The sequence below is a fragment of the Aethalodelphis obliquidens genome, unplaced genomic scaffold (assembly GCF_003676395.1).
Source record: "Aethalodelphis obliquidens isolate GAN/ISIS:26980383/991018 unplaced genomic scaffold, ASM367639v1 scaffold48, whole genome shotgun sequence".
Taxonomy (NCBI): Eukaryota; Metazoa; Chordata; class Mammalia; order Artiodactyla; family Delphinidae; genus Aethalodelphis; species Aethalodelphis obliquidens.
This window is the reverse complement of record NW_020837992.1, coordinates 3677752-3702683: the sequence shown is the minus strand read 5'-3', so window position 1 is coordinate 3702683 and position 24932 is coordinate 3677752. Positions and strand designations below refer to the sequence as shown.

Below are 24932 nucleotides of genomic sequence, written 5' to 3'. Positions count from 1 at the left end.
CCATTCAACAGATGAAACGACTGCAGCCCTAAAGGAGGAAGTGATTTGGCAAAGGTCGCTCAGCAAGTTAGAGGCAGAGCCAGAGCCACGATATAGGCGTTCTGTCCCCAGACCAGGGCTCTGGACTTCACCACACTGACTCATGCTGAGTCCCAGAGTCGTGAAAGCCAAATGAGAAGCCGTTCTCATTATTATATTCTTCTCATATGATTATTTTAAGAGGGAGGGGGAGCTTTTAAGCAGATGAAGTGATGGCAGTTTTGGAGGTATAATTCCTGTTGCTAACATCACTGTTGAGTTGGGTAGTTGGACCCTCTTGGCCAGTATCTCCTCTCTCAGGACTGGGATGCAGGGGCTATGTCTTAGGGCCAGTGGGTTCCAGGTGGCGAAACCACAGAGAAAGAGGGGAAGCTGGGGAACTCTAATCACACCACTAGCATGTGGCTGAGCCCCAAATAGGACGCAGGGTCTTGACTTTGTGGCTCTTCCCTGGGTTCTACTTCTCATTTTCTTCTTTCCCTAAGCTGGATCACTAATCCAGGCGGGTCTTGGATATGTAGGGCGGGGCGGGGGTGAGTGGGGGAACGGTGTGCTAAGATAGTCTTGGGGACTCCTGGGAATACAGCAGGACATGATCGAGGAACCCTCCCACCATCACAGACTACAGGAATAGGAGTGGAGATCTGAGGCCCCCAAGGCAGCATGAGAAGCAACTGTTTCATGGATGTGCTTCCCTCCCTCCCCACAGGCTTACACTCATCAAGGTTCTGTCTTAGTGCTCGGTGGACCTCTCTTAACACCAACTCCAGCCCAGACAACACAAGGTATCCCTGCTTTGGAGGAGATCGGTTAATGAGACTAAGAAAACAAAACCTACAAATATCTTGACAATTGAGCTCCAAAGGAGAGAGAGAGAAGGAAAACCTTTGAAAGGAGCAGAACCAGGATGTTCCCCTAACTGTCCCCAAACCATCTCCATCTCCCCTCACATCCTCCCACTTCACATTGACCCTGGAACTGGGAGGAAGAACAATTGCTGAAGGGGAAGAAAGATGGCTTAGCTATCGATATGTCTTTGTGCTTTCCCGCCCACCACCATCAGGCTTAGATCAGGGCTGCAGTCGGGAGAGGAGGTTGGCAATGACGGAGAGGTCCAGAAGGGTTTGGAGATACCAGAGCCAAGGGGGCCTGTGCCTTGCTTGTCCTGTATGCAACTTTGGTGGTTAGCATCTTGCCAATGTCCTTTGCGGCCTCAGTTACATGGGGACAATTGAGCACGGAAGGCTACAAGGAGTGTTGGGGAGAACGTGCCTCTGAGGCACACGATCTCCCGGAGGCATCAGAAAGATGCAGGTGAGCCACGTTTGCCCTGTATACACAAGAAGGGCGAGGAAGGGCTGAGCGGGCCCGGAGGTCCTACCCGAAGGAGCCCAGACGAAGGGACAAGTAGAACACAGAGTGGACAACAGACCTCTCAGGATGGGCCAGTGTAAAGGCCACCCACCAGCAGGGCACATTACACCTCAGTGGATGGGACTATTTCCTTCCGGTGCATGAGGCCAACATAGAACCATGACAGAGCAAGGCCAGTGTGATGGGGCCCTCCTTCCCACTTCCCACTTCGACAGTTACACTGGCACAAACCATCCCCTCACCCAGGCCCACTTCCCCAGGGTTCACATCATCACCAGAGGAGAGAGGGGAGACAAAAAGGAAAGAAAATCCAGAATGAGACTGAGTTTTCAATCGGGAGTCAAGTGACTGAGATATCGTTGAATTGGACCGACTTTGCCCAGAAATGACTAGGTAACTTTTTTCTTACATCAGTCAGATTGTGGGTTTAGGGTCTAAAATTAAGCTCCACAGTAGAGAACCTGGTTTCTTTTCTTGCCATCCAAACCTGTGATCGCGAGTTGATAGCCTGCTGTGACTGAGTGGTTAGCTAAAATAAGACCTGGGCTCTGACTGCCTTGTGTTTTTCCGGGACTCTATTTCCCCTTTCCTCCTTCCCCTTTTTGGGATTCAGTCCGTAGGATGCTGTAGGGAGAGCCTGGGCCAGACCTGCGCAGGTATGATGGGGCAGGATTCTGTTGGGGGAGCATGGTGAGGGGTGGAGGACGCACATGTGTGTTGGGGAGTGGGGTTCACTTGTGTGACTCAGGTCGTTTGGGGAACTCCTGGGAGTCCTAACTGGGTCAGGTCAGGGAGAGCACCAAGGACTAACTGAGTCAGGGAAGGAGGTTTCTACCCCAGCTCTGCCTGTCAGCGCCCTCTTTGCCGAGGCGCCAAGCCCAGGTTCCAACAGGACTCCGAGGTCTGCCATCCGCGGGGGAGCTCAGAGGCAGCCAGAATCTCCAATTCCTCTAGTGAGTGAGGAGGGAAGAGCACGGTCCCCAGGGTCCTGGGAGCTCTGGAGCTGGCAAAAGCGGCTCTGCAGGAGATGCGTAACAAGTGGACTTAATCCAGGCTGAATAGCCCAGGGAGTGGGGGACATGTTGCCAGGTGAGTGGAGATATGAATCCAAGGATGTGAGGCTATTCCTGCCACCTATACCCCTTCCGATGCATATCGATTCCACGCTGTGCCCTGGGCTAGGTGTTTCACATCTAATATCTGGTTATATCCTCAACCTGTAGGTTTGGTATTACTCTCCCTATTTTCCAGCTGAAAAGAAATATGAAGGTGACTTGCCTAGAATCTTGCAGCTAGAAAGCAACAGAACGGGCTCTTCATGCTTGATACCCTATCTCACATCCTGCAGCTGTAAAGATGTAGGATATTCCCAAGGAACAGAGTCTCCCAAGGTCAAGGAGAAGCAAGTGGTGCCAGCCAGGAACGCCAAAAGGAAAGGAAGGCAAGGGATCTGGGGGAGTCACGTGCCACTGGCCAGCCGCCATGCCCATGGGAGAGTGTCCCTTTAAGAGCCCAGGTGTGGGTCAAGCACCACACACGGTTTCAGTTTTGGCAGCAGCATCCAGTGTCCTGCCAGAGGCTTCTAGAAAGGCAAGGGTTGCGGACTGGTCAGCAGGCTGTGCCCAAGAAGCTGACAGGATAGAAGGAAGTGGTTAACAGTAAGTGTGGCTGCCCTGGGATCCCCGAAGGGATGCCATCTGGGAAGGGCCCGGGATGGTGTCTCAGGCAGTGCTCTCTGCGTGCATGACTCCCAGCTTACAGAGAGTGGGGTGAGGAGAGCGTGGTCGCTGGTTGTGTGCTCGAGCCTGTCGTGGGGGAGTAGGCAGGCGCATCTCGGAGAGCTGAGTAAGGACGCATGGGTGGAAGCTCAGCAGGTGGGAAGAAGGGATGTCCTGGGTCAGCACGTGTGGTTCTGCTCTAAGTTTGGTCTCCGAATTCCCTACTAACTCCTTTATAACTTAACTGTGACCTTAGGTAAGTCACCTAATCGCTCTCTCAGTCTCGGTTTCCTAATGTGTAAAATGGGGATACAAATAAGGCCAATCACTTAGGGTGGATGTGAGATTCAAATGAGAAAACGTGTGGAATTGCTTTGAAAACTCTAGAGCGAAATAACAGTTGTTTGGTGTTTTTCAGTTCGGTTCAGTTATTCCAGGACTATTGAGCAGCAGAAAGACCTGGATAGAATAAGGCATATGCAGTGCTTGGCATGAGGCAGGTACTCTTCTAGTCCTTGAAGCTTTCCACCTCTACCTTTCTGGTGAGGGCACAGGCAGCCCCTTATTCCCGGCTTCGAAGAGCCTCTGAGATCCTTTCCAATTTCAACCCAGCTTTGCTCTTGCAGATTCCTGCCGCTTTGAGGTGTAGTGTGTATCACTGTAACATCCTGCACCTGCTCAAGTGGGAAAAATGAGGTCCTTCCTGGGAAAGTGAGTGAGGCGGGCAGAGACCCCTCCCAGGCATAGGCAGCATTCCCCAGTCCTGATGTTCCTCCTGGCTCTGCAGCCCGGAGGCCTCAGACATAGGCTTTCCCCTGGCCCAGTCCGACAGCATCCCCAGGCCAGCCAGGGGACCCTCCGGCACAAGCACAGACGCTGCACAAGCTCCGTCTCTCACCACCCCCACTTCCCTTTTCGCAACTGCCCCAGGCCACCTAAGCTGCTGGCGCTGTTTTGCACCACAGCCTTCGCCATCACTCTCCCCCTTCACTAGGGGAATTACAGGTCCCTGAACACCTGGGGACGAGCTATGCCAATTCATGGGTTAGGGAAGAAGGCAAGTCTCTGGTCTGCCCAGAGCCAGCTCTGAAACTCTCCATCCATCTCTCTCCCTGGCCTTGGGTGTGGTGATGTAGTGGAAAGAGCAATGAACCAGGAGCCAGGAGAGCAGCTAGCTGTCTCTTAGCCTGTCTCTTAGCACCTCTAGACACTGTGGCTTTATTTTACAAATAGTGTGATAGCAGCAGCTTCCAAGTAGTAAACACACTTATCCTTGGCTTTCACAGCTTCATTCCCTTCCCACCTGAAACAAACCTGGGAGGTAGGCAGGGTAGGTATCACAATCCCATTTTACAGTTGAGGAAACTAAGACTGTGAGTTAATGTGAGTGGTTCAAGTTCACCCGGCAAGTACAAATGACAACATTTTGGGGCAGTCATTTTGATATGGTCATGGGGACATTCTGACATCACCTAAAAACCACGATACTCAGCTTTATAAACAATAACATTATTCAGGCATGTGCTCAGCAGAGATCCCCTCACCTACGTCTTGCCCCTCTTTGGGTGGGCTGAAGCTGGGAGACCAAAGTCCCTGGCATTGACACAGTGTGATGGAGTAGAAAGAAGCTTTGAAGGCAACGTGTCTGGTTTTAGGAAACGAATGTAGCATGCTGTACACGTGGTAAGTGCTAAATAAGTAGCAGTCAGTATTATTTTTTCAGGAAGAAATTTCTCTGTTGGCACCTACCTCCGGGTTCAAATAGAGTCTCTTCACAGGAACTACCTTTCCTGTGAAAAGCAGAGAGGCGAGAACTGGACTAACTTCTCCTCTGAGATTGGATTTCCTGCTCCCTCCCCTCCTGACTGCTTCCTCTCAACTCTAAGACCCTCTGCAGTACAGCACAGTGACTAAAATCTTGTACTCTTGACCCAGAATGCCTGTATTTGAATCCCATCCCAGGCACTTACCTACTGTATAACTTTGGACAAATGTCTTACTTCTCTGGGCCACAACTGTCTCATCTGTGAAATGCATTTGCCCATTTTATCCTACCTTCTAGGGTGGTTGTGAAGATTAAATGAGTTAACACATGTAAAGCACTTGAAAATGACTCAGTACGTGCTAGCTATAATTATGATCCCTCACTTCTAACCTAGTTCTCTTTCAGGCCATGCTGGTCTAATCTGAGCAGCTCCCCCCAGTCTTCAAAGGACACTCAGCAAATAGACTTCTGTTCTCTCACTCTAAGACAGGAAAAAGAGAAGACTGTGTTGATTTTAGAGAGGATATGGGCAAGGAACTATTTTTTTTTAAGCCCAGCACCCTGCTTAGAACTTTACATATGTTGCTTCATTTAATCCTTACAGCGACTCACTCTACTAGGTACAATTGTCTCCAGTTTACAGATGAGGACTTGGGGCTCAATGAGTTTAAATAGCCTGCCCCCAATCACACAACCCCCAAGTAAGAGAGATGAGAGCCAGGCTGAGGAGTCCGTGTTCTGTGCTACTCTCCAAGTGCACAGCAACCGTAAAAGTTAAGTGCACAGACCCTCACCCTCCTGTGCTAAGGAGTAATTGCAACCTCTTACGGTGGAAGAGCACTTTACACTCTTCAGAGTGCTTCCATATATATTAACCTGTTATTCCACTCCATAGTCCCCCATCCCACAGTAGCCCTTCAACTAGAAGAGTCAGGGACCATGATGCCCATTTTACAGATGGGAAAGTTGAGCCAGCATATTTTGCCCAAGTGGTAGAGCTCTTCTGGTAGCCTGTGACAGAGCAGGACTCTGGACCTCTGGGTTCTCTTCCATCCTCCATGCTCCTCTTCATGCTACTTTCCCTTGAGTGCCCAGAACCAAGAAGCTATTGGGCAAAGTGAGAGAAATCAGCCCTAACTTTGCCCTTCTCAGAGAGGGAATGAGATTGTAACCATTCCCAATCTAATCAGTCTTTGCTGAGCAGCTGGTCTTCACCAGGCACTCTCTGGAGAGCAAGGTCTTCTGGAGGTGGAGAGATTGATTTCAGTTGACTCTTAACTTCCAGGAGCTTGCCATCTGGTAGAGTAGTGAGGTAAACACTTACACATCAGGGTAGAATGGGATGAAGTCAATAACAGGGGTTCTCAGTCTTTGTGGAAAGGCCATCTGAAAATCCACAAGTCTTATTCCCAGAGCTTCATGGAGCTTGTATCCCAAATGCTTAATTTCTGCTGAAGTCTTGCATTCCGACTTTTGACAGGAATGGAACCAGAAAGTCTTGGGTCTTTCTAGCTCATATATCCTCTGGACCCTGTGGCTGCTCTCTCTCCGTCTCCCTGCCCTCTGGAGTTCCGATTCCTTTTCCCCAACACTGCATTTCCTTGGAGATTCTCCCACAATCCAGGGCTTACATAAACTTCATAGCCCCTCCTATGCGCCTGCCTGCCACTACAAGTCTGAGGCCCTTCCAGACTACACAGACTGCCTTCCCTCCCCTAGCGATGCTGTGGTTTCCAGGCTCACGCTAGTCTGTGCTCGGCCTCTGCACCCACGGGAGAGGAGAGTGATAGTCCCACATGGACCCAGTCAGTGCCTCTCCTGGCCATTCAGTCCAGGCCAAGGAAAGCTCCTTCCCCAGCCAGACCAGCCACTCCCTGCTCCTCTGAGCCCCAAGGCTTCCTGTTCCCCCAAGTTCACATTCACAGGAAGTCAGAAACTGCCCACTTGGCTTCAAGTCCCCACAGTGCCTGCTTCTGTTCCCTCTAAAGCCCCGGAGGCTGTGAGAGCTTCAGCTGACCCTCTGCTGTGTGCCAAACAGGTGAAGAACCCAGAGTTGCTGAGGGCCTGTGCTCGCCAGCAGCCAAGCCAGGACTTGGTCCAGGAGAGCCTCCTCCCTCTGAAAAAGGAGAAAACCCTAAGATTAGATGGACAGAGATTTGACTCCAAGCCGTGAGAGCTGAAGACCAACCACTCTAACTTCAGGGGAGCTAGAGCTAGATTAATTCTACGAGGAGATAGACTCTATTATTCAGCAGGGCTAATACCCTGCCCCCACCCACAATGGTGTAGACATACGTTATGAATATATCAGGGTCGGTAACTTGGTAAAATGAGAATGATTTAGAATATCCCAGCCTGACTAGTGAAAATACGGCTCCTTTTTTTTTTTTTCTTGGCGGTACGCAGGCCTCTCACTGTTGTGGCCTCTCCCGTTGCGGAGCACAGGCTCCGGACGTGCAGGCTCAGCGGCCATGGCTCACGGGCCCAGCTGCTCCGCGGCACGTGGGATCTTCCCGGACCAGGGCACGAACCCGTGTCCCCTGCATCGGCAGGCGGACTCTCAACCACTGCGCCACCAGGGAAGCCCATGGCTCCTTTTTAAGAGCCAGAAAATGTGCCTTCACGCATGCTATACTAGCCCATGTAGATCCCAAAAGAACGGGTCCCTCTGAGCATCCAAGTAGTGCTAATAGGGTAGCGATTCGCCCCCACTCTGCTGTGGAGTCTTGGGGCCAAGAATCTCTTAACCCTTAGATTTCCCATCTGCACATGAAGATATTATTTATCCCTTGGCTGGCTGAGATGATGGATGAAGTCATATAAGAAAAGAAGGTAACAAAGCATCTGGTGCATACTAGATGTTATGCTCTTTCTTTCCTTCCTAAAGCAAATCCTTTGACTCCAGCCCCAGCTACCATGGAACTGGGGCCTCCCTGAGACCTGAATCTCCCAGGTTTGGGAGAAAGTCTGGTTTTGAGAGGAAGGGATTTCAAATGACTCGCAAAGCCCAGGGTCCTTTCAGCTGCGAACAGAGAAATTGTGTTTCAAGTTTAGCTTTGAGCAAAGATTTCCTGCTCTTGAGAGCGTGGGGACACGGGAAGAGTCCAGTATCCCTGGGGACTGGACTGTGTGTTTCCTCACCAAGGTCAACTTCTACCAGATTTGCCCTCCCCCTGCGCATGCCTGGTGATCTCATCCCTGGTGTGAGGTTATGCAAAGGGTAATGGGTACGTGTGCGCATCCTCCCCCGATGTGGACCTTCACAGCCATCCAAGCATGTCACAGATGAGAGAAGCCTGGGCTGGCAGTCGGGACCCCCGCTTTGGAAAATCTGGCATCTGACTCTATGTAACCCAAGGCAAATTGCTTTTACCAATCCAGAGGAGGGGTTGCATCCCCCAGCTCAGCCTATGGGAAGACCGACCCCAGTCTCACAGAAATATTAGGAAGCTTGCTGATGTCAGGTGAGAACAGCGACCAGAACCAGAGAGCTGCTACTGGCTTGGGCTCCTCAAAGCACGTGGCTTTGTGTCCGCCCAGTGGCCACTGCATCCAAGGCCAGCGCAAATGGCGGGTGGTAGAGTCCTTGGGACTCTGCAGCGAGTCCATCCCAAGTGCTCCAGAGGAGAGAGACTTCCCAGGCCTCTGACCCCTGCCCCCACCTGGGAGTCAATCCCATGGCCACCACGGTGCCCACTCAGGTGGTCCTGCAGCCAGCGTTGCCTGAGCACATCCAGGCTGGGAGGGACGTTGGCATTTGGCTAAGGCCCCACCCCAGAAGTTAATCATTGGCCTGGTATGAAAAGTCCAGGGCAGTTAACCAGAATCAAGAGAGCCTCAAGCTGCCACCCGACACCCATATCTGCCCCCACCCGCTCCTCCTACTCTTCTGAAGAACCGGAGAAACAGAATACCTTTATCTCCACAAGGAAATAAAAAGGTGCCTTGCTGGGAAATTCCCTCACGGAAAAGAAATAACCGAGATAAACAGCTCTATTTCCTTTGGCTCAAGCTAGCGAAGGGCGTCTCTGAAAGTAGGAACAGGGCCAAGGCAGTAAGGGAGCCTGGGAGATGCGTCTCCACGCTCGCCGCTGCTTAGAGCTTCCTTATCTTTACGGGTGCTGGTTACTGCCCAGCACTTGTGAACACAGTTTTCTCCTTTCACACTCTCTTCATCAAGTCCATTCCAAAGTTGAAATCCTGTCACAGTCCGTGGGAAAGTGGGGACTCCCCTCTTCGCCTCTCTCCTCCTTTAGGCTGCAGTCTGGGTCCAGAGGACAGCTGTGGTCAGGCTGGGCCCTGGGGCCCTCCACCCTCCCCAGCCCTGGGCTATGTCCACAGATGTTACAAGGTCCACACGTGCTGCACCCTCTGAGTGGCCTTACTTTGGATTCTCCATCTTCGTCGGACCCACCTCAGCAACCAGGATGACAGAGGCCATCACACCCACATTTTGAACCCCAACCCTATAACTGAGCATCTGGGAAATCGTGGGCAGATCACTCAGCATCTCAAGATCTTGATTTAAAGGGAACTTATAGAGCTCCAGTGAAATAGTGTAAATGGCAATGCTTTGATAAGCAAAGGGGGCTCTACAAGTAACAGGAATAAGCATGAGGGATAAGCATCCCACTCTATTTGAGGTGCAATACAGTGCAGTAAGAGAGGCTCAGGGCTTAGATCCTGGGGGTCAGACAAAGCAGGATTCAGGTCTTGCCCACCTCCTCCACTCCCACCCTACGTATCCCCACACTTAATCCTCGTGTGAACGCGAGGAAAGCACTTAACCTTTAAGCTTTCATTTCCTCCTGTGTAAAGTGTGGATAAGAGTGCCCGTCTCCTCAGCAACAACAACAACAACAAAAATAGAATACCCACCTCCTTGGGGCGATATCAAGTTTAAATGAGATAATACAGGTACATTATTTAACACAGTGCCTGGAACATGGGACAAAGACCATTCATGGTGGTTATGACCATCATCATCACCTTAATCCTTGCTAGGCTGCCTCTAGGCATCTCTACTTACTCATATGACACGCCATAAAATATGCCAGCCCCCCTCCACCTCCCAGGGGTGTAGGGAGGGCGGCTGGAACAGAGAGATGGAGCCATTTCTTGGTAGTAACCAATTATCCGGTGAGCTGTTCCTGAGCTGTAACGGATCTTGCCCAGGACCGTGACCCCCGGACAGGGATAGAGAGGAAATGACCCATGTGCGTGTCCCTACCCCAAAGGAACTTTGCAGCTTAGTTGAGAAGATGAAAATCTACTTATACCTATTAAGGAACAAAGAAGCATTGTGGATAATGGGACTTTGAACTGTAATGGGAAAGGCGGAGCCATTCATTCTTCCACAGGTTTTATGTCGGTTACTGGAGATACAAAATCAAACAGGTGTTGCAGGAACTCGGTCAGCTAGTCTTGGAAGACAAAGGCACTCCATCACCTCATGCTATTGTCTTTCAGCAACCACTCAAGAAGGCGGCCTGGGTGGCACAGCCCCACGGGATCCTCCAGCGATGTCGCGCCTCTTCTTCGCCTGCCTGCTGGCTGTCTTCCCAGGTGCGTCGGCCAGGTCCCAGCCCACCCCCATCCCAGACCCAGTTCCCTGGGGGCTCTGAAATCAGGCCCGTCCCCAAGGATGTCCTTTGCAAAGCCTGGACTCCCTTGAGGAGTAACCGCACAGACGATGCAGAGAGGCCACATCTGAAAATGGATTGGTGAGCCAGCGCTGGGGATGGGGAACAGAAATGGCGCTCCCACATTTGAAGGTCAGGGGTCTGGTGAAGGATCTTCACTGGGAATAAAGAAAATAAGACCTTGACCTTGAACGAAGCATCACTATGAGTTGCTTTGTTTGGGGGTTTTGGGGAAATGACTTATCCTTGTGGCTCTTAATATTTTTATCTGGAAAAAAAAAGAAAGTAATCTGTAAAGCGTTTTCAGAAATATAAGGAAATAACAGATAACAAAGGAAATAATGTAGCACCCCACGAGGGTGGTTTAAAAATATATATATATATACACACACACAAGGGATATCACTAAATAAGTTTGTGATTCCGTTTTCCTTAAAATGGTTATCATTAATGAATTACGATTAAAATTTAAGAATTGTTCAATAGTTTGGCAATTTAGCAATTGCCTAGCTGTAGCACATGGTAATTAATCCACAGAAGGCACATGTCTTGGGAGGAAATGTTCATGTCCTCGGCGTGGGCTGTCTGGATCCTCTCAGCGGGCTTTACCCTCCTGCAGCCTCGGAAAGCCTCTGTCTCTGTCCCCACAGTGGTCTCCATGAAGAGTCCCATATTCGGTCCTCAGGAGGTGAGCAGTGTGGAAGGCAGCTCAGTGTCTATCAAGTGCTACTACCCGGCCACCTCCGTCAACCGGCATACCCGTAAGTACTGGTGCCGGCAGGGAGCCAGGGGCCGCTGCACTACCCTCATCTCCTCAGAGGGCTACGTCTCCAAGGACTATGAGGGCAGAGCCAACCTCACCAACTTCCCAGAGAGCGGCACATTTGTGATGAACATCGGCCATCTCACTCGGAATGACTCGGGGCTCTACAAGTGTGGTCTGGGCATTAGCAGCCGAGGCCTGTCCTTTGATGTGAGCCTGGAAGTCAGTCAAGGTAAGGATCCAGGTGCCTTAGACTTTTGGGGAAAAGTGAGAGGGAATCATCCCAGGAGCAACAGGAAGGCCTGAGGAAGGATCTCCTGAGAGGGCATGGGGAAGGCCCATCTGAAGGTCCATCTGGAGGAAAGGACTTTGCATAATAGAACATGGAAACGAGACAGATGGGACCTACTTGGTGGTGGGGTGCGGGGGCACTTTTCTAGGTCTTCAGGGCCTGAAACATTTCAGGTTTTACTAAGGCTCTAACTTAGAAGAGCATGAGGAGGACAGCTTCTCTCATTAGATTTGTTGCAGGAGGGACAAGAGGCCCATGAGCAGGGAGAGATTCATAGGGACCCTTAAATTCTTGCTATTAGAGCACCCTTCAGATCAAGACCTTGGGTCACCAGAAGGCTTCTTTTAAAATATATTTTCTAACCTGAGATCCATTAGTCCATCAGAACTCTCAGCGTAAATAAAATGATCAGTTCTTGCCCAAAGTCCACAAGACTGGATGTAATAAGTGATACAGGTGTAAGTATCAAGACAGAATAGAGGAGGGAGAGATGAGTGCCAGCTTGGGAAGCCTTCATAGAGGAGGCAGCAGTAAAGTTGAGCCTTGGTAGATATTCCGACAGTGTCCCTCTGGAAAAGAGGGCACTCCAGGTGACAGGCACACCCAGCCCTCAAGGGGAACATTGAGTAGTCCTATGTTGCAAGAAAGCAAAATCACAACTTACCCCCCACCCCTCATTCTGCAGCTCCTGGGCAGATAAATGGCGTCCACGTCTACACAGCAGAACTGGGCAGAAAAGTGACCATCAACTGCCCTTTCAAGGCTGTGAATTCTGAGAAGAAGAAATCTGTGTGCAAGAAGACAGGCCAGAGCTGCGTGCTAGTCACCGACTCTACTGGGTATGTGAGCCCCAGCTACAGCAACAGAGTACATCTCAATATTCAGGGTACCAACGAATTAGCGTTCAGCGTTGAAATCAACCACATCCAGCTCAACGATGCTGGGATGTACGTCTGCCAGGCTGGGGATGATGCCAACGCCGACAAGAGCAATGCTGACCTCCAAGTGCTGAAGCCCAAGCGTGAGCTGATTTATGGAGAACTGAGGGGCTCAGTGACCTTTGACTGTATCGTGGGCCCCGAGAAGGCAAATGTGGCCCAATTTCTGTGCCACGTAAAAAATGCGGAAGCTTGCAGTGTGATCTTCAACACGCTGGGGAAGAAGGCTCAGGACTTTGAGGGCAGGATCCTGTTCACTCTCAAGGATGACGGCTTCAGTGTGCTTGTCACCAGCCTGAGGAAAGAGGATGCGGGGCTCTACCTGTGCGGAGCCAACCCTGATGGTGAGCCTCAGGAAGGCTGGCCCACCCAGGCCTGGCAACTCTTCGTCAATGAAGGTGAGACCTGAGAGTGGGGAGAGGGAAGAGGTGGGCCGTCTGGCAGGGGAGAGCCTCACTCGCTCCCTGTGAGTCTATTTAATCTCCGTCAGTCAGCTGACAATAGCTGCTCACTGACGAGCCCTGGATCAGATGTTCTGTGGGCAGCTGTACACGAGAGCTATACGACATAGCCTTTGCCTTGTGTGATCTCCTAACTCTTCTTCTCTGTTATCAAAGGCCTTTGATGGCCGTCCCTGATCAATAGCAATGAGGGGAGTGAAGCTCCTGATTGAGACCCGACCTGTAGATTGCCTGGGTTTCAGGGAGCCATGGTGAGGACATAACACGGAGGCTACCTGACCCTCGAGCACTATGGCATCTCATCCTTCACACTCAGATGGAAGAAGTCTTGACTTACGTTGGTCGCAAAGCTTTCCCAGGAAGGCAATGCCCCAGCTTCTAAAATCTCCCCTCCAACATCTCTTAGGGTTATTTGTTATTAAGCAGGTTAAATCTCTGCTTCTTCTCACCCTGGAGCACTCCACAAAGAGTTACCCTCATGAGACACAGTGAACCAGTACTTGAAGTTCATGGTCACTGCCCTTGTGACTTTCCTGTAAGGGGCTCACATTCCCTGTACATCATTTCTCCATCTAGCTCGGTCCTCACCACATCCCTCAGCATCTTCAGTCATCTGGGGTTCTCATGGAACCTCAACTTTAGCTTCTTGGAGAGAAGCCATGCTTCTTCTCTTGGACATGGCCCTCAGTCGGGGTGCTCAACAATTAAACTTATCTGTGCTACATAGTGTATATTTTAAATCATACTGTTCTAATACATTTTCTTAATTTGGAGAAAAAACATCTGGCCATTTTGTGGGACAAGCTAATAAACAGACAAAAACTTACCTAGGGGGAGATTTTGTAAGAAGCCTAAGGAGAAAGGCTAATAGTCTCTCTTTACACCCCTTCCATTCTCTGCTCAGAATAAGGTGGGGAAGGAATCAAGGTCGCCAGACCAGTGGGGAAGTCTCCTGGAGGCTGGGTGAAGGCTCCAGTGCTGGGCTCTGTGACATAGGAAAATCTTTTTCACTTTCTCAGGAGGGTGAGGTGATTGGTCTAAATGTCACTCTCCACCCTGGCTGAGCCCACGGGGAAGAGGCTGCCCAGACTACATTTCTTCTTCCTTCCCATCCCTGTCTGTGCTTCTAGAGACCATGATTCCCCCAAGTCAGCCTGTGGTGAAAGGAGTGGTGGGAGGCTCCGTGGCCGTGTCCTGTGCCTACAACCCGAAGGACACAGACAGCCTGAAGTATTGGTGTCGCTGGGAAGACACTCAGGGTGGCCATTGCCCGCAGCTGGTACAGAGCAAGGGGCTGGTCAAGGAGCAGTACAAGGGCAGGCTCGCACTGTACGAGGAGCCAGGCAATGGCACCTACACCGTCATCCTCAACCAGCTCACCACCCAGGACGCCGGCTTCTACTGGTGTGTGACAAGCGGCGATGCTCGCTGGATGTCCACGGTGGAGCTCAAGGTTGTGGAAGGTAATTGCTGCACTGGGGCAAGAGGGAAGGCAGGCAGCCCCAGGTACCCCTCCAGTCAGCAGCAGCAACACCCCCCAACCACTCTGCCTCCCACCTTCCCCCACCTCCATGCTGATGGAGAGAGCCCACCTGCTCATACCTGTATCAAGCACCCATCCCCGTCCCGTTCACACCTGTAACAAACCCTTTCCTGCCCCACACTCTTCAAACTACCACACCTCCAGCGATCAAGAGTATCGGCTTCTTTTACAGTATATACGGCGTCAGCTGAGTAGAGTATGGCTGTCTTGAGTCTAGGAGAGCAGATAACAACGAGGAAAGCAAACTGAAGTCATTAGCAAGGTCTATGGTCTGTGATAGACTAGAGTGACTCACGGTGGTCACCAATAATCTATTATAGACACATAATTACAAGTGCTTTTGTGTTCAGTATAGTGTGTTTATTTACCATGCTGTCCAAAGAGGAAATAGGCTGTGGACAAAGCACCCCCCTTGTCCCCCCGTCACTTTTCTGCAGCATCACCAGCGCCGACTTCTGTGCCTATTTCTCCCTCCCTGCTCCAGGAGAACCAAGCCTCAAGGTACCCAAGAATGTCAAGGCTTTGCTGGGAGAGACCCTCAAGATCTCCTGCCACTTCCCCTGCAAATTCTACTCCTATGAGAAGTACTGGTGTAAGTGGAGCAACAAAGGCTGCAGGACCCTGCCCAGCCAGGACGAAGGCCCCAGCCAGGCCTTTGTGAACTGCGACCAGAAGAGCCAGGTCGTGTCCCTGAACCTGAACTCCGTCACCAGCGAGGACGAAGGCTGGTACTGGTGCGGAGTGAAGGAGGGCCACAAATACGGAGAGACTGTGGCTGTCTATGTGGCGGTGGAGAAGAGGGTGAAGGGTGAGTCTCCGAGGGCCATGCCCACGTACCCTGGGACCCCACAGAAAGCTGCCTAAGAGCATCGCCATCAGGGGTGGCCCCTAGGTTTGGCTATAAGAGGCGGGGGTGGGGAGGGGGGTAGATTATGCCCCCACCTGGTCTAATTTAGCCTTCCAGAAAGGGCATCCCAATAAATATACAAACTAATTAAAAATAGTGGATTTGCCATTTAACCTCAGGTTCAAGACAAGTCCCATAGTTGCTCCTTCAGGCCACTTTGAAGCCCTTTCTATACAGAGAGATCTTCTTCTATATGTAGAAATGTCAAAGTCACTGTTATATGCGTCATACTCTGCCAAAGTCTGCTCAAAAGAGGGCCAGATAACCTTCATGTACAAGGTCTGATAAAGAAAATCGGGGCAATATCTTCTAATAAGTTTGCATTTCAAGCCCCTTTTTAAAATATCACATGAAATGTTTTATCCCTAATGAAGGTATTTTTAGTCCCTCCAGAAATTCGATTATGTCAGCATCCAGTTGGTCAGGCTCACTGAGGGAGCCCTAACCAAGCTATCACCAGGGGGCAGCACTATGGCGCCCAGCCCTGTAGTCAAGAGGCCCTGGGCAGGGTTTCAAAGCTGTGAAAAATCTCCCTGTCCACAAATGATGGGTCAGCCCTTATGCATAGCTGGATCTAATGACACGGAACCTTGCAGATGGAAGTGAATTTGCTATGAATGGGACCGAGGTCATCTGTGACAAGCTACTGAAGACCACCAGTCCTGTTTCTAGTGTCCTTCGAGACCCTATCCTAACAGTCTTGAAATCTCATCCTGACCCTGGGGTTCCTAATGAAGTCCCACTCCTCAGACTCCCTAAACTCAAGGACAGAAAGAACCATAATCCAGCCCCCTCTGCTCTCTCCAGGGTCCCAGGATACCAGTCGAGTGAATGTTGCTCCTGGTGAGGAGGCGATAGAGCCGAGGGCCAGGGAGACTGAGAACAAAGTCATTCAGGGTCCCAGCCTTTTTGCAGAGGAAAGAGCAGTGAAGGATGTTGGAGGTCCATCTGTTGGGAGCGGAGCACCTGCAGATCCTGGCAGGTGAGGAGGGATTTGGGGATTCCCACCCGGAGAACATTCTGGAGACTGAGGACCTGAGGTTGGTCCACCAGGCCCAAGGAGGAGAGCCTGTCCGCTTCTTCACAGCGGAGGCAGCCCTCACTGCCTCGGTCTGTGCTCTCTGCCCTTCTCCCGCGACCAGTGCGGTGTTCACCATTCAGTTCAATTTCCCAGTCCGGGGATGCAGGCAAGGCCCGGTCCTCAGCTTTGTCCTGTCTAGGAGGGCTTCTTAGAAGAACAGAGCTCGGGCGGCTGTATCAGGAGGACGCAGTGGATTAACCAGGAAGGAAGAACTGGCTGGAGACAACCGGCCAGCACCTCCTGGGATCCCCAGTGTCCCTTGCAGGGACTAACTAAATTAATGCTCCCTCCAGCTCTGCAGGACAAGGTGAGAGCTCCAAAGCGCTGTTCACCCTGGTGCCCCTGGCCCTGGTGCTGGCTGCAGGGGCCGTAGCGATTGCAGTGGTCAGAGCCCGACACAGGAAGAATGTCGGTGAGTCCCGGGGTGCTCCCTGCCCCCCACCTCCAACACTGAGCCTCAGTCCTGGCTCAGAGGCGCTGAGGGGAGTTGCCATGATTTGTTCCCTTTTATCAGCTCAAAGGAAGGGTCCAGGAAAGTGAGGTGGGGAATAATAAACCCATACATGCTCAAAACTTACAGTAAGTGCTGTGGTCCAAATGCCGTCATCTCTGCTGGAAGTCCATCTTCAATTGCTGCGGGTCTAAGTTCAGAGACATAGCTGCTGGGGAGAGGAGGGCAGGGTGCTGGGAAAGCTGGGCTTCCAGCCTGGTGTGAGGACCAGTCAGCTGTGTGACTCGGGGTGTCCCAGTTTCATACCTCTGGTTTCCTCACGGCTCAAGACAGGGGTAAGAATAAACATCTCTGAGGACAAAACAAGGTCCTGGGCATTGCAAGTTTGCAGAGTGATGAAGAGAGGTCAGCGACTGTTGAGTCTAGATTGTCTGTGAAAAGGGACTGGGGAGGAGACTCGGGTCACTTCTAATCTGCCTTGGGTCCTAGTCAGAGACGAGCAGCAAAGAACTTGCCCCCCTTCAGCTCTCCTGTGGGGCTCCCTCGGGGACGCCCCGGTCCCCATCTCTACACCAACTCCTCTTTGCCCCCTGACAGACCGGATTTCAATCAGAAGCTACAGGACGGACATTAGCATGTCAGACTTTGAGAACTCCAGGGATTTTGGAGCCCATGACAACATGGGAGCCTCTCCAGACACTCAGGAGACAACTCTCGGAGGAAAAGACGGTACATCCCTCACTCAAGGGAATGCCCAGTCCCTGGGGAACAAGAATTAGCCCTGACTCCGCATCTGGGACGGGAATAGGAGGCCGGGGAGGGCTGACCCACCCACCCCTGCTCTTCACACAGAGTTCGCCACCACTGCCGAGGATGCCGTGGAGAAGGAAGAACCCAAGAAGGCGAAAAGGGTGAGAGCAAGGAGGGAGAAGGAGGCCTCACGTGGGTGACGAGGAAATGCAGCATGAGGGACTGCAGTTAGACATCAGGAAAAACCACCTCAGAGTGGGGCTGGTGCCAGAGTAGGGAAGGGGGTGTAAACAGTATTTGGAAAGTGCATCTTTCTGGTTGTGGTGTTGACCTGGCTGAGGCCCAGGCAGGAGGTAAGCTGCGTTTATAGGCTGTAAACTGGCAGGAGGGAGGGAGACGGCAGTGGGGGGGAGGGGGCAGGGGGAGTGGTTGGCAGGGGATGAGGAAGGCAAATGCATTAAAGATTCAGCCACAGGGTGGGCAGGTCAAATGTCAAACGCTGGCCATGGGACCCATAGACTCAGGTCACCACGCTCGCTTGAGGGTTTGCTGGGACCAGCATTTTCCCTGGGCCCGGAAGACATTTGCTCGTGGGAGGTACTGATAGTCACTAGAGGCCCCTTCTCACCCCAACCAAGTGCCATGTTACTTGAAATCCTGCCTGCCTTTGGGTCACATGTTACCCTCTCCTCGTACTTCCCTGATCCCAAGGCACTAACGCTTGTTATCATATCTACTCTCCCTGGCGGCAGCACAGATCCCAGCACTGGGAACAATTAGGGGAATGAGTCAGTCCTGGAGACAGCCTTCCCCTCCAGCCTGGTGTTGTGTCTCTGAACTGGTAGAGAAAGAAAAATGTAAACCTTGTAACTGACGCCAACCTAGGCCACCTTGGCCGTGACCGGGGGCAGGGCTTCCGGGGACGGGCCCAGGCAACAGAGATGGTTCCACTCCATGTGTTGGAAGGAGGTAGTGAGACAGAGGGAGATATTTTTAGAAGCTGCAACTTTCCATTTTTCAAAATTAGTCCCTCTTGGTGAGCACGGTGGCTGGAATGAGAACAGTGGGTGAACACAGTCTTGGGTTGTTTAGGCCAAGATTATGAATTTAGGATACTTAGTGCATCCCCCCCCTCCGACCCCCACTCTCTGAGCCAACGCCCCAAACACTGACCCCTCTCCTGTTGCCCCCTAGTCATCCAAGGAGGAAGCCGACATGGCCTTCACCACCTACCTGCTCCAGACCAACAACATGGCCGCTGCCACCCAGAACGGCCCCAGAGAAGCCTAGACAGAGCCCTGGTTGCACCCATCCCTCTGCACGTGGCAATCACGTTCTGAATCACGTTGATCCTCAGGGCCCTCAGCTCCGGGCCTCCACTCCCTGCACTCACACCCCACCTAGGCTTTTCCTACCTGTCCTCAGAGGGTATGTTGGTCCCTTCTCGGTGGCATCCAAGCCTGGCTTACTTGTTCCTGTTGGGGGTGAGGTGACGTGAGGCATTCCCACCTACAGTTTATTCCTAATGAAAGAACTAAGGTGTGGAAGGAGAATTAAGATCTAAGGGGACCTCTCAGAAAGAAAAGGGACCACAGTGGGTGGAAAGACAATTTCAGAAAGCCACTCAGGGCTTCTCTGCACCCTTGTTTTGGGATGTCAGTGGGATTCTCCCTTCCACTCCATCCCCGAGTCTCCCAATCCCCCACTCCCTTCCATCTTCTCTTCTTCTTTCCCTCATTAAAAATACGCATTTGGATACTCACTAGATTCCATGTGCTCTGCTAGACACCGGGACACGTAGGCCACAAACCCGGCTAGCAACCTTTCTAAAAACATCACTGAATCCCTGGAAGCCACAGCATCTCTGTGTATTTACACTCACTAAAATCCTCATCAGGTATTCTCACCTCTGCCTATATTGGGAGAAACCATAAAAGGTCTGCAGTCCTGAGGCCTTGGGGATTATGTAACATGGGCATACATACAAGGAATCAAAAACACATTCTTACCATTTTCCAGGTGAGAAAATTGAGGTCCTAAGAGGTGAAGAATTTTGTCCAAGGGCAAAAAATGAGATACACTAGTGTCAAAGCTAGATTTCGCATCTCCTGTCTCCATACAAGAGCCTCTGCTCTCCTGATGGAGACAGAATTCTACAGGAAGGAGGAAGAGGAGGAGAAAAATGTAAATAGCGACTTTCGCAAGCCCCACCTCAGGGAAGACCCCCCTTTCCCTTTTGGTCACTCACAGAGACCTAATCGTGTAAGAGAATGGTCAAACATTCATAACCCCTGTATTTGAAGAGTTCTGAGTGAAAGGGGAGAAAAGAGGGGGTTTGATGGTGCCAGGGAGGGGCTGATCTCCAAAGAGCTAAGGTTTTAAGGTCTTTTTCCCTCTAAGCTCTGCACTTCAACTAGCACCTACAAGCTGGGACTTGCTAACAAATCAAAAATGTGAATTAATTAATAATTAAAGACAGTGATTGCCACCAAGGAGGCTCAGACTGCATTTGTCCCCCATACCACTTGTTTCCCAGGCAACCCTTTCAGAGCAGTTTGCTGTAGTCCCACTTTTAGACACCCCAGGACATGTATCTAAACCAGAGTTCCCCCACCTCCAATGCTGGGCTGAGGGAGGCTAGGGGACAGCTTGCAAGTGGGACCAAGATTATCTTCAATAAGAGAACACTTTGGGGTCTACACCAGTGGTCAAGATGCCAAAGCTCTGCAATGAAAGACTATGATGGAATAAACTGAAAGCAGATATAACCAGTGCTCCTCTTAGGCACTAAAAAAAATCCTGGTACAGAATCCATGGAACACCTGACCTTAAATCTCATACCTCCCTGGGGTATCCTCCAAGATCAAGAGGCTAGTAATCAAAACTCAAGTAACCAAATGAATAGACTCCTTCCATAGACTAGAGGCTAATTAGATGATGAGTTAGGTTTTAGAATAGTTGACCCAAAGCCTCTTGGGGGACAGTGATTAGGTAAAGGACCCCCTCGTCTCCTAAGGCCATTCCTAGGTTCTGCTAAACCTTGCCATATCTTATAAGCTTCCGTGCCATCCCTAGACTCTTCTTCAGGGTGTCAGTGTGTAGAGAGTTCTCTCTTGGAGAGAGTTCTTCCTGGCCGTCTAGCCCACCTGATGTGGGATAGAACCTATGTTTCTATCCGGGCCTTGAACATAATGCTTTCCATGCTATGTGCTTCCCCAGTCTGGATCGCAAAGCATTGCAGGAGAACCAAAACTACAAGGTATGTTAGAACCCATCACTGTTTTACCCTCAGGAAGCTGCTCCCTGACCCACCAAAGAGTCATGCCTGGGGCAGAAGAATTAAGATACAGCTTCTGTGTTAATGCAACAACCTACAAGCCAGTCCTGAACTTAGGCAGTCTATCCCAGTCCCTAGAATCAAAGGCCAAGAAATGTCACTAAAGCTGCAATCTTGTATTATTCTTAACTGACATTGTCAATAGGTGATAGCAAGTTTAGTAATATGACCTGCCCCAAATCCACCTGCTCTGCATGCAGCATGTTGGACAGAAAAACCTTCCTATGAATAAGGAAGCTGGTCTATAGCCTAAATGGGATCTCTAATAAGTTAAAAAGTCACCAATTTGCGGGGGTATATTAATTTCCTAGGGCTACTCTAGGAAGTACCACAAACTGGGTGGTTTAAAATGACTGTAATTTATTTTTTCACCATTCAGGAGTTTAGAAGTCTGAAATCAAGGTGTCAGCAGGGTTGGTTCATGTCAGCAGGGAATATCTGTTCATGTCTCTCTCCTGGCTTCTTGTAGTTGCCAGCAATCCTTGGCTTGTAGACGCATCACATGCATCAACAAGGATGCATCACATCCTGGGCTTGCCTCCATCATCGCATGGCCTTCTCCCTGTGTGTTGCCCTGTGTCTTCACATGCTTTCTTATAAGGACACCAGTCATTGGGTGGAGGATCCACTCTAATCCAGTTTGACCCCATCTTAATGAATTACATCTGCAAAGTTACTGTTTTTAAACGAGGTCATGTTCTGAGGTTCCAGGTGGACATGAATTTTGGAGGGACACTATTCAGCCCAATATAGGGGAGTAACAATCAACTGTGAGGTTGATAATGATACATCAAATAACAAGGTTTAGTGTCCAGCAACCACGCAGAGAACTATTTCAATATTTCTGATGGCAAGAAAACCTTCCTCAAGTTCTTGAATTATCTTGATTTTTTTCTTTTTAAAAATCCATTATGTAACAATGATTACACATTACTAAGACCCAGTAGTGGTTGAGAATCTGTTTATAGCAGTTGATTTTTGTTTGCAAAGCTAAATATGTATATATATATATATATATATATATATATATATATATATATATATATAATTTGTCCAAGACTTTCCCAAGACTCAGGACGGGTCATCTCTCCTAAAAACAGCAGACAGCAGAGAGGACCTGACTATGATATGGTCTGTGAAGCTTGTCCCCAGGGCAGAGAAACAAGTAGGGCTCCCCATCCCCAAGCTTCTCTGAAGTAACTCTACGATGGAGCCTGTACAATAAAAATTATGAGATCATCTCAGAAAGACTACACATCTAGACAGGGGCACACCGAGAGAGAAGATATAAAACTAAGATCAGCGGTCCCCAGCTGGACAGGAAGCTGAAGCAGGAAGGGAAGGAAGATAGTAGAGCTGTAAAATTCAAGGAGTTCTAGAAGCTTGTAAACCTCTCCTAAGGCTGATAAAGAAATGGGTGGCCAATCCACCCTCACTAGAGCCAAAAGTCTTTGTTTAAGTGTATGAAGCTGAATATTCTAAAATCTAGGTCTTTGCGGACAAATCACATTAAAATTCATCCAAAATTTCCACATATTTGGGTTCTAACCTTAGAACACCAACAGGAACATGACCATATTCAGGAAAGAAATTTTACCCAAACTCCACCATTTCTTGTAGCAGAAAGTCACGAGTCTGTTTACCGTAAAGGTTAACCTTCCCAAAGGCCCATTCCTGGGGAGCAGCTCCCTCTGGGGCGGGCAAGCCTGTGGTCGAAGTTCTCAGAAAGAGGAAACTGCAGGATGCCTGAGCCAGGTGCCTCTACCTGGGCGGGCTCCCCAGTGAGTCCAGGGGGCAGGGGACTCTCACGGTCTGTCTTTGGGGAGAGCAGTGCTGGGTCATAGTGAGGGCCACCCAAGGATCTCAGCCCTCTGTCTGGAAAGGTCAGGAGATGGCTCTTCAGAGCCTGGCCAAGGGGAAAGTCAAAGCAGGGTGATGTGATAACCAAGCAGAGCCGTAGGACAACGTCCCCCTTGATGACAAGGGCTAGTCTCCTCGGCGCTCACACTATATTCCAGCCCTAGGTAATGCCTGCCTTCTGCAGCCCTCACAAGAACTTTATGAGAAATGTTCTCACCCCGTCTGTAACAGAGGTGGGATAATAAAACCTCAGCTGTTATGGAGAGTGGGTGAATTTACCTGAAGGACTTTACCTGAAGTTCCTGATCTATCTGGTGTTATTTATTCCCTCCACCCGCCGGTCACTGGGCTCTGAATATTTTCCATTGGGTTATCCCTTCTGGCCAAGCCTTGGCACGACATGAGGCCACGGAGTCCCCTGCCTGTCGGGGCGCTGCAGCTCCTCAGAGCTTCTCCTGTGAGTGGGGGCACCAGAGCATTCCAGCAGCCCTGTCGGTCAGAAAGAAGAAATAGTATAGATGGGCAGAAAAAAGGGAGGGAGAAGAGAGTGAGGATGGCTAACTTTTCCCACTTGGCAATATAGCCAGGGATCAGCCTTCCCCTGGGGCCACACCCCCAAGACCCGGGGGCAACATCTGAAAGTAGAGACTAGACGGCCCAGGTCTGCGAGCTTTAGTCCCTCAGACTCCAAACATTCACTTCCTCCCTGACCATCCTCAGATCCCTAATATTCGCTCTTAAGAGCCCAATGTGATGTTGTTAAGAGTTTTATTTGGGCCACACATGATGTGAAACTCCCTCCTACACGCTCTTATCCCACACATCCCTGCACTACCTGGCAGACGCAGCCACAGCTCAGCCGACCCCTCGTCTTCATAGACACATTCACACACACAGCACGTTCACACTCACAGCCACGCACCCACACGCTCACAAGCACACACCACACACACACACTCACAACCACACATACATTCACACATCACACACACACATCATTACTCCACACACGCACTCACACACTAACATCACACATAACACACTCCCACACCGCTCCTCCCACTGTCACACACTCACACATTCTGGTCACATACCACTCATGCTCACACCACACACCTCACACTGTCACACCCACAGTCACACACACACACACACACATTGCATTCATTCATTTATTCTGTCTCCCTCCAAGGCATCCCAGGCCTCGGGCCTGGCAATGCCAGAGCCCAGCTGTGCACCAGCTGCAGGGCTGGGAAGAGGCCTGAGAATAGGGAAGGGTGGAGGCTGACGGAAGACCCCTAGAGTCACCCACTTGAACCAGAGCCTGGAGGCTGCTCTCGACACCTCGGCGGGGGCGGGGAAGAAATCACAGCTGCAGCTGCTCTGGGTTGGTGGGGACCCAGCGCCCCGCCACCCACACTTCCTCTGCACCTGCTCCGAGCCTCACGCCCCACTTCCACTGCGGATGTTGTCTTCTGTGTTTTGGAGAGCGTGTGACAGACCTGTGTTGTGGGGGCAGGTGGGGCCTCCTGGAAAGGTATGGGGACAGCCAGAGTCCCCTGTGGGCACAGGAGGCTGCAGCACCTGGAGGTGGGGGCCCTGGGAACCAACCTGTGGACAGGGATGAATCGTCCAGGGATGAATGCTGAATCCTCCCATCAGTAGCATCTTCCACGCCTCCGCATGAGGGGCTCTAGAGACACCTGCATGACCATGGCTTCTGCGGGGCCTCAGGCACACTGTGGGAGGGAGGCAGGGCAGGCACCATCCCATTTTATCCGTGGGAGAACTGAGGCCCACGCTAGAAAGTGCCAAGCCAGCAAGAGAATCCAGGGTTCTGACTGGAGCCCAAAGCTCCTTCCATGATGACTCTCAGTGTCCCGGCCACTGGCCCTCACCCTCGACCGTCAGGGTCCTGAAGGGTAGCTCTGCCAGGCTGCTGTGACTCTAGGCAGAGTTGCTGTGTGACCTGTCACACCCTTTCCGGGCATTGCCCTTGTGGTCACTGGAC

General features: G+C 50.9%; 1 protein-coding gene and 1 long non-coding RNA gene across 2 annotated transcripts; one reads left to right on the top strand and one right to left on the bottom strand.

The window, feature by feature from the left end:
• The first annotated feature begins 10418 nt into the window (after window positions 1-10418).
• PIGR (polymeric immunoglobulin receptor) lies at window positions 10419-20457 on the top strand. Its single transcript, XM_027082649.1, has 10 exons — window positions 10419-10461; window positions 11189-11533; window positions 12279-12929; window positions 14123-14455; window positions 15020-15343; window positions 16250-16424; window positions 16817-16935; window positions 17572-17703; window positions 17827-17885; window positions 18919-20457. The coding sequence occupies exons 1-10, from the start codon at window positions 10419-10421 to the stop codon at window positions 19012-19014; spliced, it is 2277 nt and encodes a 758-aa protein (XP_026938450.1). The 3' UTR covers window positions 19015-20457.
• Window positions 20458-22333: 1876 nt separating this feature from the next.
• LOC113607466 (uncharacterized) lies at window positions 22334-24820 on the bottom strand. The gene is made up of 2 exons (XR_003427954.1): window positions 24533-24820; window positions 22334-23410 (listed from the first exon to the last, which is right to left on the bottom strand). It is a non-coding gene; the product is annotated as an uncharacterized LOC113607466 (long non-coding RNA).
• Window positions 24821-24932: the final 112 nt, after the last annotated feature.